Source organism: Haliotis asinina, chromosome 1 (genome assembly GCF_037392515.1).
Source record: "Haliotis asinina isolate JCU_RB_2024 chromosome 1, JCU_Hal_asi_v2, whole genome shotgun sequence".
Taxonomy (NCBI): Eukaryota; Metazoa; Mollusca; class Gastropoda; order Lepetellida; family Haliotidae; genus Haliotis; species Haliotis asinina.
The window spans coordinates 29,424,298-29,441,675 of NC_090280.1; the positions used below are offsets into that span (position 1 = coordinate 29,424,298).

Genomic DNA, 17,378 nt, shown 5'->3' on the forward strand with positions numbered 1-17,378 from the left:
TGCAACCAAACATAATTAATACACAGTTATCATTTGTTCATGATATATAAAATGCATTGGTGATTGTGAAAACATACCAAATAAACAAAGCTATAAGCATATAATCACCAATCAAAAGTGGAATATTTTGTTCCTGACTTAAACCTCTCTGGAAATGAAGCAGCCGCGATACCGAACCCAGTCAGGGCCTTACTTCACCTAGACGGATGGTTGAATGGGCCCGGTTCAATAAGTCGGGTGGTCATGCCAATCCCTGTGCATGGATTATAAATATATTTATCATTGCACAAATGTAATTTGGAATTGGTGTAATCTTGGGCTTGGTTTTCTTGTCTAAAACATGTTTGATTTTGAACTATGTTGTTTTGAACTTTGCCTAGAGTCTTATGAACAGAAGGCGATGGCTTATGGGCCAGTCTGGTGGATTAATTATTCATAATTCTTCTATGTCATCCGAGTATCCTTGGTGCTGCAAGCTGGCGACCCACTTATTTTTAGCATTGTCCTTGTGATACTCCGTGGTGGCTGGGGAGCTCGGATGATGAACCATATGAGACCAACCATAGCTTATGAAATTCCCCTAAAAACAACAAAACGTCCTGTTGAAATTGATCCTGTCGATACTGACCACAGAGCGTCTCTATCGATTGAGAATCGGCCACGTGTCCTTGTTATTGAGACTCCTGACAAGACACCATTAAAGCTGAACCCTTTCGCAGTATATAAGGATATTGAAGGTATTGCTGGGGATGTTGAGAACATTAGACGCTTACGTTCGGGTGCACTGCCAGTTGAGTGCGGCAAGAAACAACAAGCAACCAATACTCAATCTCATGAGTATTGAATCTTTTGTGGGCATTTCGGTCACGGTCTCTGCCCACAAAAACGTGAACACAAGTAAAGGTATCGTTGGAGATCGTGATCGATTGTTTACTGATATATCCGAACTTGACATAGTATCATACATGAAAGATCAAGGTGTGCTGTATGTACATCGACAAATGCTCCCAAATCGGTGAAGGCATGTTACTGTAACATCCAAGTTGAGACCCACATTATCAACCCGCTCAGGCATAAAAACAATATGTTAATGGTAAATTTACTAACATCTCAAAATCCTCTTCCTATACATTCAGTTGCAACTTTGTTAAACCATATATTTACTGCTAGATAATTATTTTAATTTGTGTTCACGTGACATTATAAACGCAGTATATCTCAACTGTAAATTGGTCCATAAGCCCGTATATTACCGAATAAAACTGTCTGTCTGCCAAAATGGACACAGTGTATCTACCTGCACAATGTCTGTTATGTGTGCTCATTGTGGTGAGAAGACACACGCAACAGAAGATTGCGACAGTGATTTTAAAGAATGCACGAAACGCTCAGGCGACCATTCATCTTCTTCGAAACAATGACCAATTTGGAAAGAGCAAATGGCGATAAACAAGATAAAGTTTTCCCAAAATATCTCTTTTTCTGAGGCAACAAATACTGGTGAAGAGATCTGACCTTCCAGAACGTTATGTTACAGTACTGTAGCAAAATCATCACCTGAATCCAGCTCGAAAATAACAAAATCATCCACAGGATGCCACACTACCTTGACTTGGGTTAGTTCCGACTGTCCACAGCTTCTGTACCCTCCTATATCATCCCAGACTGAGGAATCACTTACTTCATCAAAGTCCTTTTCTGGTCATAAATCCCCTTCTTCTTCACAGTCACGCTCTGAGTCCCATTCAACAGCTGACAGACACCAAATTGCTAAAATAAGCCCAAAGCTAAGTCTGACGCTTCCAAACAACAAAGTGGTAGAGCACCAAAGGGTCACAAAATAGAATTCAGTTGTTCAACAAATATGGATCTCTTGAAGACAAGGACGTGTCTCAAATGGTCCATTCTAGGACACATAGCTTATCGCCCTCCAAAAGAGTGCGGGGTAGATCCCCAATAAATCCACCCAAAAGATACTTTATTCCATTAATATTGTACAGTGGAACTGCAGAGGACTGAGGACTAACTTTCATGATTCGCAGGTATTAGTCCAGAATTTTACACCTTCAGCGATCTGTTTGCAGGAGACGTATTTAAAACAGACAGACACTTTTGACCTTCATCATTACAAAGCATGTCATTGCTTTTCACCTCCAGGTGAGAAGGCCACGAGAGGATCTTCCATTCTAGTCAACGAGAACATTATCCATAGCCCCGTTTCACTTAATACCAATTCCTTGCCGTACGACTAACTTTGCACGTTGTGTTTACATTATGTTCTCTCTATACCTCTCCGTCTTTGACGTTTCGCAAAACCGATCTTCGAGCTCTCTATGACCGACTCCCGAAGCCCTGTATTATAATGGGAGATCTGAATGGGCACAACCCACTCTGGGGAGGTGTTACTACAAACGCTAAAGGTAAATTACTGGAGGACTTTTGTTCTGATAATGATTTATATATTCATAATGATGGCTCCAACTTATATTTACACCCTGGTACTGGAACCTATTCTGCTCTCTACATGTAACTCACAATTTCAGAACTACTAAATGAATTCGAATGGTCAATACACGATGACCTCTGTGCAAGACTATACTAAAACCTGTAACTCCATCTGATGTACCTTCATAAGGCGGAATTTTACAAAAGGTTAACTGGGCTTTATATGAAACACTGTGTGCTGCGAAACTTAAACCTGAACGTTTTATTGACTTTCCTGATGCTATTAAATGCTTTCCTGATGAACTGAATTCCATTGCTGATGAGTGTATACCAAATTCCTCTGCAGTTCCACATATCCGGAAATCATGGTTCAGTGATGAATGCAAACAAGCTAGGAAGGCAAGGAAAAAAGCAGAACATTATTTCCGTCGCCATCCTATGGTGTATATTATTAATTTAAATACATTTTAAATTTTAAATGCTAAAACGCAGCGTACGTTTAAACAGAACAAACGCCAACCTTGGCCAAATTATGTATCCAAAATAAATTCTTGGACACTCATGTCCAAGGTATGGAACATGGTCCAGAACATTAATGGTGAAGATACTAAATCTGGTGTCCATCATCTTAAACATGGAGATCAATTACAGATAAATCAGATATTGCAAATAAACTGGGTGAAACCGTCTCAATACACTCTTTCTTTTCTAATTATGTGACTGAATTCCAACAGTACAAAAAAACAAGAAGAAAGGAAAACTAGTAACTTCAGTTCTGATAATGGGGAAGACTATAATGAACTATTTTCTGTTTACGAGCTCTATACGGCTCTTGTGCAAACCCACGATGCTGCTACAGAAGCTGATAACATACATTATCAACTCCTGAAGCACTTACCAGAATCCTGTCTTCAAACTCTGTTGATTATTTTTGATTGTATTTGGACATCGGTTAACTTTCCTCCCTCATGGCGTGACGCTATAGTAGTACCAATACCTAAACCTGCATACGAATCCGTCAAATTATCGAACAATTTCAGTAACTAGCTGTGTTTGCAAAACCATGAAACGCATGATAAATAATCGACTTGTTTGATACTTCGAAACAAAAGACCATATAACAGATATGCAGTGTGGTTTCCGTAAAAATAGAGGTACTGTCGATCATTTAGTGCGTTTCGAATCATTTGTTAAAAACACTTTAATCTATAAACAACACGATGTGTATATCTTTTTTGGATCTTGAGAAGGCATATGATACAACCTGGAAATATAGCATTTTAAGAGATTTACATGACTTCGGTTTGCCAGGTCGTTTGCCTGATTTGTGGCCAACTTTTTAAATGACAGACAATTCCAGGTCCGCGTGGGTTCTACAATCAGTATCGGGTTGTTCCACAAGGCAATATTTTGTCTGTTCATGTCTCTTTTTAGCATAAAGATCAACAGTTATTCTAAAGTTTTAATAGATTTAATAGATGGATCGTTATTTGTGGATGATTTTAATATTTCTTGTCGTGGGAAAAATACGCACACTATTGAACGGCAACTACAGTTGTGTTTAAAAAATAGATAAATGGTGTCTTGAAAACGGCTTCAATTTTTCTAAATCAAAAACCAGTTTATACACTTCTGTCTTAAATACAAACCCCATAAAGACCCAGAACTATTTCTAAGCGGTACCCCAATCAAAGTGGTCAAGGAGGCCAAGACGTATTTTCGATTCACATTTGACCTTTTTGCCGCACATTACATCCCTTAAAGCCAAATGCCTGAAGGCACTCGATTTATTAAAGGTTGTTTCTAATTCAAAATGGGGAGGGGATCAAACTACCCTTCTTCACTTATATAGATCACCGGTGCGATCTAAACTTGATTACGACTCCATCGTATATGGTGGAGCTTGTCAAAGCAACCTACAACTACTTGATTCTGTGTTCCACCAAGGCCTACGACTTTGTCTTGGTTCTTTTAGAACCTCTCCTATCGACAGTCTATACGTCGAGGCTGATGACCCTTCTCTCAACCAACGCCGTATAAAACTATTTTTACAATACATTACAAACTTAGCTTCTAATGAGTCTAACCCCGCATTTAATTGTGTCTTTAATCCTCTTTATGAGGATTTGTATAACAAAACGTCTTCCCTTGTTCCGCCTCTTGGGCTCAGAATCAAGCCATTTCTTGCTGCTTCTAGCATTGAGCTGGAAAATATAGTTCTTCTCCTTCTGAGCAATTGGTTTGATCCCAAGTGGACCTAACATTAACTACATTTAAAAATGAGAGAAGAATATAATCAATTAAAACATAAATATAGTAATTAAAAATCATTATTTACAGATGGATCCAAGGACGGTGGCACAGTGGCTTCTGCCACTGTCATTGGATCCAAAACAATATTTTCTTGATTACCGGATAACAGCTCGATTTTTACAGCTGAAGCCATATCAACGGCTCTTAAATACATTCAAAGGCACAATAAACACTAACAGTATATAATCGTTTCAGACTTTCTTTCTTGATTTCAGGCTATTAAAATATTTCTTGCCAACGTCCACTTGTAATGGAAATTATTGAATTGTATAATAATCTTGCGACTGTTGGTTACCCAGCCACGTAGGCGTTTCTGGTAACACAATGTGCGATCTTGCTGCTGGGGCAGCACTCAACAAATCTGACACCATTTCTTATTCCATACTCTGATTACAAAGCTAGCATTAGAACTTACATCCGTGATCTGATGCAGAAGACGTGATACACCCAAGTAGGTATGAATAAATTACATGAAATAAAACCGCATGTTGGTTACACTTACTTGGCATTACATTTGGGCTGTCAGTCCAGATTTAAAGAGGTTATTTTACGACGATGTCGATAGACCTATGGATACCTATTGAAAGGTGAGGATCTTCCGTTTTGTATCCCTTGTGATGAGAGAGTAACGGTCAAGCATATCCTGCTTGACTGTGTTGAATTCTCCATCATAAGGGATAAGTATTTTACAGGTAAAACAATGAAGGACTTTTTAACACATTTAGCTCTCATTTAATTATTGTTTTTGATTTTAAAAGAAATTGATTTTACGACTGAATTTGATTATTATGTTTTGTAGATAGTTGCATTTTAATTATTGGTAGTTTAGATTAGTAACTTGAATTGTTAGTGGCTGTACCCTCACAGGGGGTTGAAGTATTGTAAAATTATTGTCCTCCTGTGAGGGTACGTAAGTCCCAAAACATTGCATGTACTTTTAGATTTTCCACTGTTTTTAATCGTAGTATATGTGTATATTTAATTCTTGGGTAGATGTGAATAAATTGCTAACATCTGAAAGGATGGTGTAAATCCAGCTAGGGTCCATGCAGGAAGGAAAGGTACTGTATGTCCCCATGGTCCCTAGTATGGTGACATAGGAACCCGATATCGCACCGTAGGTTAAACATAGACCATAGATATACACTCACGTCATATATATTAATAGAGTAAAGGAGCAGCAGCTGCTATATTGGATTATCGTGCCGACATCGACTCGCTCCGATTTCAAGCTGAAATGTACGCTAAGAATTCGGTGACATTCAAAACTATGCACACGTAGCTCTCAATTATACACGTCCCCACACATCCTGCCTGATTTCCACGACATAACACCCATTTTATTAACTTTAATACGTCCTCAAAATAGAAAATCAAACCAAAACACCTCTAGGGTGAACGTTATCCCGCGATATCTGGTTCCTGTGTATGGTGATCTACCTTTAGTTGTCGGCAATCTATATCCTGTTTTTATATTGTATTGTCCGAATCGTGATATTCGTTTTAACTTTTCACGCTAGTTTTAATTCCATTTGTGATATTTTACTGTCCTTTGTTGACAGTTTTTATGACATACATATATCCCATTTCAGTGGTAAATATTCTTGTGACGATATGGCTGAAATATTGCCGAAGTGACGTTAAATATTACTCACTCACTCACTCACTCGTCCACATTGCATTCAGACCACCCAGCTGTTTAACATGGGTACCTGAAAAGTGTTAATCTTTGTCTTAACGTAGGGGGCTGACACGTTAAAAGAACAGCGCGTCAGTTAGCCCTGTGCGAGTATTCTTAATTTAGGTCACAGACACCGTCGTTTGTTTTCTGCCATAGATTAATCGAAATTAGGCTTAGAAGTTATTGAATATGGCATCTTAGAAAAGAAATACAGTTCGCTCTATCACCATGTATAGTGTAATAAAGCACACTTTCGCCCTGAACTATTATAACGTTAAAGCACTCGGACGCAAGTATAATAGTTCAGGGCGAAATAGTGCTTTATTACACTATACATGGTGGTAGAACGAACTGTATTTCTTAACTAGGGTCCGTGTAGATAACTTAAGTAATGGAAGTTCCTATGGTCCCTAGTATCGCGTTCTATCATTAGTTGTGGTGATCTATAGCCCATTTATATTTTTGTCTTGGTCTCATTTAATGATATCGTTTTATGATTACCTGGAAGTTTTTCCCTTCTCTCTGATACTATATTTTCACTGTTCTTCGTCAACATTTGTTTGGTAAATATTAAGTTATTGTATTATAAATGATTGTGTTCATCACTGTATGGCTGAAACATTGCCGATGTGACAATACATATAAGTTCTCTCTCTCACTCATTATTTAAACTAGCACAGTAATTGATTCTTAAGAATTATGTCAAGATTATGTAACACTATCCGCCATGATATTGCTGGGATATTCTTAAAGCGGCGTAAAAGACTACTCATTCATTCACTGAGGTATCTGCAGAGTGTTCTGAAACAGAATCGCAATCACTGTGCCAGTGCCACAGCCCATAACACCCACAATGTTGTCTTGCCCATAACACCCACTATGTTGTCTGGGCCAGTCGTTAAGATCCAAAGATTGTCGACGGCTTCTTGACAAAGGCATGATCAATCCTAGATACTTGTCGCTATATTCTCGCATGATCGTTGCAGAGGACACCCCAACTGCGCTTCACACATAGTACCCTTTGTACCGAAACTTCTCCCACGCTCATCATTCGGCGACAATAAGTGAAGACCCAATCTGTTGATATAATGTATGTAGCTTTATAAGCACACTATTACTAGTTTTATATAACGTCAAAGATGAAATATTGCCCACGTTAGACTTTAACTATCTCACTCAACGTGAAAGCACATGTGTCTTTCTTCTTTGACTTCAATAAATCTGGACAGAAACATACCGAATCACAACCCACATGGAGATTTAATAATCTTTATTCCATCAATGACAGGCAGCCATCTACGAGAATTTCAGTCCTAAGATCACCCATGTTCTGAGGATAAGTGTTTTCTCCTATATTTTACCGACAATGAGGCCAACAGATGATACATGACCACCGTCGCCTTGAAAGGTCATGTTGACGTTGTTTGTTGCACGGACTTGTGATTCGGGGACCATGAACACCCACACGTTCCATTTTGTTTTTCCGTCGGTCTTCATAGAATCAAAGAGCATGTAGCTTGATGACAGCGTGTGGCCATTGAACACAACTGCCTTCGGTTTTGCGTCAGCATTCAAATTTCTGCTAACTCCCACCCTAAGATGCGCAGAACTGTAACCAGAGCTTGGAAGACGGATGGTTGTCTGAGCATGACCATGGCTGATAGGGATGACCATGTCTTTGCCATAGTATGTGCGTTGGTTGCACGTGGGCATTCTGCCAAAGTTGTAGTTGGTTTTAAAAGTGTAGAAGCATGTTGATGATCCAGGTAGACCCACGGAGCCATGATCCTTAGATATGTTGAAATGGTAGTTGAGATGAATTGCTGGATTACTGTTTTCGAAAAGAACGCATGTTCGTTCGCCTGTGGGAGGATTCATCCAGCTTTTGGAGAAGTCAAGTTGTACATTTTGCCAATTTCTATCATAGTTGTGAAGAAGAACTACCACCTCTTTGGTGAGAGGGTTTGCCAGAGCCAGGGGTGCAATTACTCTTTCTTGTCCATTGTATTGACTTGAAACACGGAGAAACTTGTGGTTATAAACGAAGTTTGTCCAAAACGTGAAATATTTCGTCATGGTAAGAGCATGACCGTCTTTGGTAAATAAGGAATTCCTTAGGGTGGGATGACCCGGATATTGAACATTTCCGTGAAGAAAAACTAGAACTATTTCGATAAACTCCCTCAAGTTCAGGAAAGTAAACATGAAACCGTTGGGTTGATAAATGGTCTCAAAGTCAATGATTCCATTTTCGAAACCGTCTGGAAGTCCGAAAACATTTCCTCTACCAAATTCACTGACAACTAACGGAACATTTTTGCCTTTCTTGAGATGGGAGTAATTCTCCACCATGTCAATAGAGGCGACCAGACGAGCTTCGTTGATGCCAAAACGTGAATAGTTTCCACCTGACACCCGCAGATAATTGTAGGAATGGAAAGAGAAAAAGTCCAAATGATCAAGCGTCATGTCCATAAACTTCGCAGTTCTTTTCCAATAGCTGAAGTTATTTTCATCTGCTTGTCGTAAGGCCATACTGGTGTATGTTGGTCCGGCAACTTTCATTCCAAATCGTGATTTCAGCTTCTTGGCAACAGAGTTGTGAAAATCTATATTTGTTTGTTGGTCAATAATCTTTTCGACCCAATCAGGTTCATTGATGACTTCAAATGTGTAAGGAAGGCGTCCTCCTGTGTAGTCCTTAGCACTCTGAACCATTAGCGACACAAATTCTGATGCAGCATCAACGTTGTTTGGGAACTGACCTTGATGACGTGATTTATTCATCCAGTCGGGCCAGTTCAGTCCTGTACAGAAGAGCGTGAGAGAAAAGGAAAGTCAAACATTAGTCAAACGGAGAGACAGACACTCCTGGAGTTCCTCAAGCTCTGTACATGATGAAAGTATAGGTCAGCATTGTATATAACAGCTGTGCAAAACGTTTACAAAAGAGAAATGAGAAAGTGATTCTTTAGTGAATTTTGTTGTATATTTAGTTGTGTGCATATGATAGGCATTACAAATATCTAGTACATGATGTTCATGGTCTATATAATGCTGATATAGAGCATAGTCTTTCGTCATATTCAGTTCCATCATACCTGCCACAATCAACCGCATATTTGATATCACTCCATTTGAACCTTGATATAGCAATTCTTAAATGCACAGGATATCCCAACACAAATATCTTTCAAAATTGAACAAAGTTTCATACTCGTTATATAATATGTATTTAAGAGATTCACTAATTGATGAGTACCAAGATTGTTGTAAGCTATCACCTAGCCTGTTTTTGAATAGATAACAAAATATTTAACATTTCCAATTTCTTGTATTTTTCCAAGCATAGCCAAACCCATATTGGAATAGTAAATGTCCGTTTTGAGACCCATGTATCACAGCCAAAGCTATCTTATGCGCCCAAATTACATATATGTGGGAGACTTTTGTATCATATCAGCCGCAGTATTAAAAACATTGAATGTAAACCTTGATATAGCAATCTAAAATGCATAGGATATCACAACGCAATGATCTTTCAACATTTAAAAAAAGTTTGATACTACTTATATAATAACCATTCCAGAGATTCGACCCGTGAAGGTCCCGGATAGAATAGGCCTTCAGCAACCCATGCTTGCCAAAAAAGGCGACTAAAGTTGTCGTAAGAGGCGACTAACGGGATCGGGTGGTCAGGATTGATGACTTGGTTGACACATGTCATTGGTTCCCAAGTGCGCAGTTTATGCTGTTGATCACTGGATTGTCTGGTCCAGACTCGACTATTTACAGCTGAATAGTGCTGATTGCGGCGTAAAACTAAACTCACTCCCTTCACGAGATTCACTAACTGGTGATTGTGCAAAGTTATCGCCTAGTAAAATTACTAAACTGTCACAAAACTTTTGTACCATACAATGTGAAAATGGGCTATAGATCGCCAACAACTGAAGGTAGATCACCACACTAGGGACCATGAGAACTTAGGGGACATTGGCTTCCTGCAAGGACCCCATCCTCGTTTACTCCATCCCTTGAGCTGCAAGCAGTTTTGGAAAATCTACCCAGACACCCAGACATTAAAAAGACACATATTCTACGATTGAAAAAGGAAGAAGAATCTACTTTGAATGCTTTTGGACTTCTGTGTTTGTCAAGAGAACAATAATTTTACAGGACTTCAACTCCTATGTAAAACGTTGGATCCTCACCTTTCAATTGATATGTAGTACATCGTGTGGCCAATACGGCATTGTCGCATGATGACTTCTCCACATCTGGACTGACAACCCACGTAGGTACAATCAGTACAGTGAGTGAGTGAGTGAGTGTAGTTTTACGCCGCACTGAGCAATATTCCAGCTATATGGCGGAGGTCTCTAAATAATCGAGTCTAGACCAGACAATCCAGTGATCAACAACATGAGCATCGATCTGCGCAATCGGGAACCGATGACATGTTTCAACCAAGTCAGCGAGCCTGACCACCCGATCCCGTTAGTCGCCTCTTACGACAAGCTGAGTCGCCTTTTATGGCAAGCATGGGTTGCTGAAAGCCTATTCTACCCCGGGCCCTTTACGGGTATAACCAGTACAGGTTTTTACTGCATGTTAATTAGTAATACCTACTTGGGTGTCTTGCACTTCCGCATGAGATCACGGATGTAGGTTTTGATGCTGGCTTTGTAATCAGAGTATAGGCCAGTACAAGGTGTCACAGGTTGAGTGTTACCTGAGCAGCAAGGTCGTTATTTTGTTCCCAGAAATGCCAACGTGGCTTGATAACTAACGGATGACGATGTCGTATTGGTCAGGAGAGGGGGGTCATTATACAATTAAATAATTTCTATTAAAAGTGGGTGTTTTCACTCACGATATATTTTAATCGCGTTAAGGCAAGAAAGATACTCAGAAAAGATTATTACTGTTTACACTTTGGATGTGTATTGGTCTATTTTAAGATTGTTGATATGGCGTTAACTTCAACAGTGGAAATAGAGCTGCTATCAGGCTATCGAGAAGATGTTTTCCGGATCAAATGGCAATGGCACAAGCTGCAGCGCCACCATCCTTGGACCCGTATGTAAATATGTAAATAATTGCTATATCTATTTTTTAAATGATAATATTCTTGTTTATATTGTGATTCGTTAGTTTCTGATTTCTTAAAATGTACACAACGTTAGGTCAACTTGTAACCTAACCAAATGCCAAGGAGAAGAAGAGAGAAGTCGTGAAGCAGCTGTTTTCCAGCTCAGTGCCAGCAGCAGCAATGGATATGAATGGCTTTATTCTGAGCCAAAGAGGTGGATCAAGAGATGGCATTGTGTGTTATACAAATCCACATAAAAGGATTGAAGACGCAGTTATATGCGGGGTTAGATTATTGATATGCGTATTTCTAAATTGACTAAATGTTCTTATTTTTTTTATTTTTTCCAGGTCAACTTGGGGCCTAAATAATAGCCAAGCTGGAGCAGAAAGAAGACAAGAAGGAGATATGTTGCCCAGCTCAGTGCCACTAGCAGCGATGAATGGCTTTATTCTGAGCCCAAGAGGTGGATCAAGAGACGGCATTTTTATGCAAGGTTAGATTTGGTAACGTTTACTTTAGTAGTATACTGTAAAGATGATTTTAATGTGGAAGAAGTGGTTCATCTGCCTCAATGTCATTGGGAGAAGTTCTTAAAGATCCAAGACAAAGTCTTAGACCTTGCTGATGGATAGAATCTAAAATTTTAAGGTTCTTTTACTGACTCCACAATATACAATGGAGCCATAATCACGTTTGGAGCGAGTGAGAGATCCGTATAAGTAGGGTAGTTCGATCCCCTCCCCATGTTGAATTAGAGATATATAAAGTCAAATGGTGGGGGGCAAAAATACGACCCAGAAACTTACAACTTTGATAGTGTCATTTAGAAATATTTCAGGGACTTTATGTGGTTTGTATTTACGGCAGAAATGTATACAATTAGTTTCGGACTTTATGCTTCAATTTAAAACCATTTTCTAAACACCATTTATATATTTTGTTTAGACACATCTGAATTTGCCGTTCACTACTGTGCACATTTTACCGCGACACGAAATGTTAAAATCATCCACAAAAAAGTGATCTATCAATTGCTTTATTTATAATCTTGGATAAACTTTAGATCTTGACACTAAATAAAGTAACTTACGAAAAATACTGCCTTGTGGGACACTCTGATCCTGACTGTAATGATGGCACAGGGTAGAACCCACGCGGCCTTTAAATTGTCTGCGAAGTCGAGTAAATCTTTTCAAATGCCTTATTTCAACGTCGTGTCGTATGATTTTTCAAGATCAAAAAGGATAAACACAACGTGTTTTGTATTAATGAGAGCGTTCTAAATAAGCTATTCCAAACGCACTAGATGATTGACAGTACTTCTATTTTAATGGAAACCACATGTGTAACTGCTATAAGGTTATTTGTTTCCAAGTACAAAACAAGTCAATTATTTAGCATGCCTTCCATGGTTTTCAAACACAGCTAGTCAACGAAATTCGGTTGAAAATTCGACGGAATCGTACGGCCACGTCCAGGTTTTCTTACTGGTAATACCACAGCATCACACCATGAGGAATTTCCGTGACATCCGAATATCTCACAAATATGTAAAAGTGTCTCTCAACATGATTCTGGTAAGTGCTTTAAAAGTTGATATTCTATATTAGCAGCTCCAGTAGCAAATCGAACTAATGTTGTGGAACTGTTATTCCTTATTTGTCTTTGATTTAGACATCTCTGAAAAATGTTTAGTCCCCTGTTTAGACATTTCCTCAACCAGTTTAATGACTTTAGATACCTCTTATGTTCCAGACCATGTTGTCAACAGCACTCCCGTAGCCATTTAATTGTCGCATATACGTCGCCCAAGTCTTCGACTGAAGTGCATGGTCCTGGAGATAGGTGGGGTCTGGGTACCCAGGGTGACTTCGACTTTCTGGCCACTGAAAATAAAATGATACATTACAGTATGGCTGTGTTAGGTCTTCCATGAATAACCTCGATAAGTGACTTCCATATTGTAATGAAGCCCATTTCGTGCGTTCCCCGTTATGATCTTGCAGGAATATTGCTAAAGGTTACATAAAACTCCACTCACTCCATGTTGGGGTAGAATGGATATACATTGTCCAAGGTGAGGTGAAATAGGGTTAAACGTGAGACTTAAGATTCTTTCGCTCATATGACGACGTGCATGCGTGTGTATGTGTGGCTGCTTTGCACTCAAGCAGACCTAAGCTGGTTTCAAAGTGCTAGCTCACTTAGATGTCATACCTCAGTTAAGCATGAATACTCCTCACAGTCACATTATACTGAGCCAACCCATTAATTCCAAGCGCCAGGCAGGGACCAACAAGTACAATATGTCAATGTTGTTTGGTATGACGCAGCCGGGGATCGAACCGGCTACCATGTGCTCTCCAGGCAGACGCTCTACCCACTACACCACAGAGGCGGTCAGTCCAAATGTATCACAAAATAGTTATAGGATTATATTCACCCAAACATATTTGACAATGTCAGTTAGAATAGTATGCTTCAGGCTGTTGAGAATAGAAATGGTAAGCCCTACAGTATCACATGAATAGCTCCTTGTCCACGGATATCATTCAATAATTAAACCATTCACCAGCATTTCTATTGCAGACCATACTTACATTAGGAAAGAGGTTGGCTCTCTGGTCTCTGTTCAGCCAACGACCAGCAGCTGTCCCGATAGATTTACATTTTGGTATTAGGTTTTCTTGCGTCAGTCCATTAAGTTTGCTCCATCTTTTAAATTCATAGTGGACATGCCCGCCCTGGGAGAGCCACTCGTTGTAGATTGTGACGGTTGTGTAAGAGAACACCGATCCCCACAGCAACAAAGTGCACAGAACCGGTAGGAACATTCTGCTTGAGTGCAATGCCAATTTCGTTCTCTAACACGAGAACGTTAAGTTTAGGCGAGCAATGTGCATGTGAAAATGACATGTGCAGAGTGTGGGAAAAACATGTAAGATAACAGACGACAGAAGAATTGATAACGAACGGTGCCTCAGATCCAGCAATATTCCAGCTATATGGTGCCGATTTGTAAATAATCGAGTGTCGACCAGACAATCCATTGATGAACAAAATGAGCATCGATATACACAAATGGGAACCGATGACATGTGTTAAGTTAGTGTGACCTCCCGATCCCGTTAGTCGCCTCCTCCAACAAGCATAGTCGCCATTTGTGGCAAGCATGGGTTGTTAAGACTTATCCAACCGATGATCTTAACGGGTCATATCCTGCACCTTTAATTTGAAGGACAAAAGATGTAATGGCTAAAGCATTCCGTTTTACGTCAGACACTGGAACACCTGTCCGATATCGACTTTGTCCTAAGTGTCTTTCTAAAACTATATCACCTTTTATTATGTTTCTAAAAGAGATAACAACATCTAATACCTTCTATGTTCGAGAAAAAGGGTTAGACAATATGTAGGATCTGGGTAACCACATGGCGACTGTGCCTTTGGTGCGTCTGAAAAAATATATTGACATTAACTTAAATGTCGTTTCATTCTGTCGAACAGCCCTTCATACAAACTACTTTAATGTTGCTGTTAATTCGACTGCATTGTATGAACATGTGCAAGAATATGTTCCAAGACCGTTTAGTAATGTCGTTCAACATATGCATGTTCAAGTGGAATGCTTCAACATCATTCCTCTGATATGGGTGAGTGAGTCAATTAAGGTTTACAGTCACATCATCAGTGTTTCACACATATCGTGACAGAACGGGTCATAAGTAAATATTTTACATTGTGATGCTACAATATCTGTCAACAAAGTACAGAGATTTAGAACTGGATGGAACGCACTAAGATATATTCATTAGGACATTACAACATAAAACTGACAGAGTGAATTAATATTTATTTAATATTGTGATGAAACGGATGATACATTTTGAATAGTGTTACAGTCAATAAAGTGCCGAGACAAATGTCATAAGAATCCCCTTTGAACCAGCAAAATATGACACAGATAACTCTAAGATATTTAATAACATACTGAGCAAACAATGAGTCAAGAAAGAAACGTCCTTCTTTCTACAGTGCGCTATAAAAGAACAAGAGATGGTAAGATGGTTAAGATGTTATTATTTCATTGCTGAGATCTGTGTGATGTACTTGATACACTCACAGTGCCACAATCAGTTCCATTAGGTTATACCGCCGTTCCAAAACACGGATATACAAAATGTTAAGTCACAAGAATAAAAATTCGAAATTTCTCAGTTCAATATTTTGTATGGCCGTCTTGCCTCTCGTCACGATATGGCTGCAACATTGGCGATGTGAAGATACATATTAACTCACTCACTTACTACAGTTCCAGCATGATACGAAATTTCGCTGGAACCAATATCATGGACTGGCCATCGAGGTCTCCTGACCTTAAACTAATAGAGCACGTTTGGGATGCACTTGGGAGAAGGCTTCGTGGTCTGAGGAACCAACCTCAGCATTTGCAGGAACTTGGAGCTGCCTTGCAAGAGCAATGGCACAGAATCTCCAACCACGTGTTCACAAGCATCAGGTAGTCGATGAGGAGACGGTGTTTGGCAGTGGTGAATGCGCGGGGCGGCCATACAAAATATTGAACTCAGAAATTTCGAATTTTTGTATTCTTGTGACCTAACATTTGGTATACCCGTGTTTTGGAACGGCGGTATAACCTAATGGAACTGGTTGTGGCACTGTATCGAGTACATCACACAGATCTCAGCAATGAAATAATAACATTTTGACCATCTTATCATCTTATGTTCTTTTTATATTGCCCTGAAGAAAGAATCAAAGTTTCTCTTTTGATTCAGTATATCATCAAAGTGACTTTAAATGTTAACTCACTAAGGTAATATATGGCTTTGATTATGACTGGATACGAAACATTGCTAAGTAGACTCTTTGTAGATCCAAGACGGGCACAATTTCTCTACTTATTATCAGACATTTTATCGTAGTCTTAATAATACAAACAGAAAAAACCAAAACAATAAGACCGATAATATAAAAATTACATACAATTCCACCATAAAACAAGGTCTAAAATAAAGTTTCAAAAAGCGGCACTCCAATCTCTTAAGGGTTTCAATAAATAGTTCTACACTACATTCTTGCCATTCCTTACACCGAGATAACGGTAAACATATACTTTGCCATAACCTACTTTATGTTTATCTTAACTAAGTACTAAATGCTTGACAAATTCCCATACGGTCTCATAGCAAATGTTTTTCACCAACGTTTAACAGAATTCACAAGTATCTAAGTCTTCACATCACAGACAATGAACCCTTTTTACTTTCCCAATCGGGAGGTGAATACTCATGTATTTTTTCTCTGACCATAAGGCTATATTTGCTAGAAATATGTAATGGGCAGGGCATATACTGACCTGATCATCTAATGTTAATCACAATAGGGCGAGTATGCAGATCAAGGTACTGTCTTTGGTAAGTGTGTGTTTTCTCACGCACAGCAACCCTACCTTGTGGATATATAAGATGTTTCGGTTACAGATACTGCATCCTCACTTATCCAGCATTTCACATCTCGTCCATGTGAGTAATAAATATTCAGGACTATTCCAGCTTCACGTCTTCATTACTGATGTTATATTAGGGTCCTGTCACACCTTGACGATGTAGGCACAGTAGGCCAATGCATGAAAACTTGGGGGCGTTCGGTGGCGTTATGAGCAATTAGTACAGCGGTTAAGTAGATAAAATGTGCATTTAGTGATAAACGCATGAACCTTTGCACATTTGTAGACTGATGTATGGTGAACATTTTAGGATATGGAGGCACTCAAATATTGTATTGCGTATGTGCAGTAGATAGTTGTTTATGATAATG

General features: G+C 39.1%; 1 protein-coding gene across 1 annotated transcript; it reads right to left on the reverse strand.

Moving 5' to 3' along the window:
- Nucleotides 1-7,680: 7,680 nt before the first annotated feature.
- Nucleotides 7,681-14,462, reverse strand: LOC137278284 (beta-porphyranase A-like). Its single transcript, XM_067810530.1, has 3 exons — nt 14,138-14,462; nt 13,279-13,423; nt 7,681-9,246 (listed from the first exon to the last, which is right to left on the reverse strand). The coding sequence occupies exons 1-3, from the start codon at nt 14,369-14,371 to the stop codon at nt 7,790-7,792; spliced, it is 1,836 nt and encodes a 611-aa protein (XP_067666631.1). The 5' UTR covers nt 14,372-14,462; the 3' UTR covers nt 7,681-7,789.
- Nucleotides 14,463-17,378: the final 2,916 nt, after the last annotated feature.

Bases quoted from the DNA above. Each gene is read 5' to 3' on its own strand.
- LOC137278284 (XM_067810530.1), bottom strand. From the start codon at position 14,371: ATGTTCCTACCGGTTCTGTGCACTTTGTTGCTGTGGGGATCGGTGTTC. The intron at 13,424-14,137 runs GTAAGTATGGTC...TTTTATTTTCAG, and splicing joins GAGCCAACCTCTTTCCTAAT to TGGCCAGAAAGTCGAAGTCA. The intron at 9,247-13,278 runs GTATCTAAAGTC...TCTTCTGTACAG, and splicing joins CATGGTCTGGAACATAAGAG to GACTGAACTGGCCCGACTGG.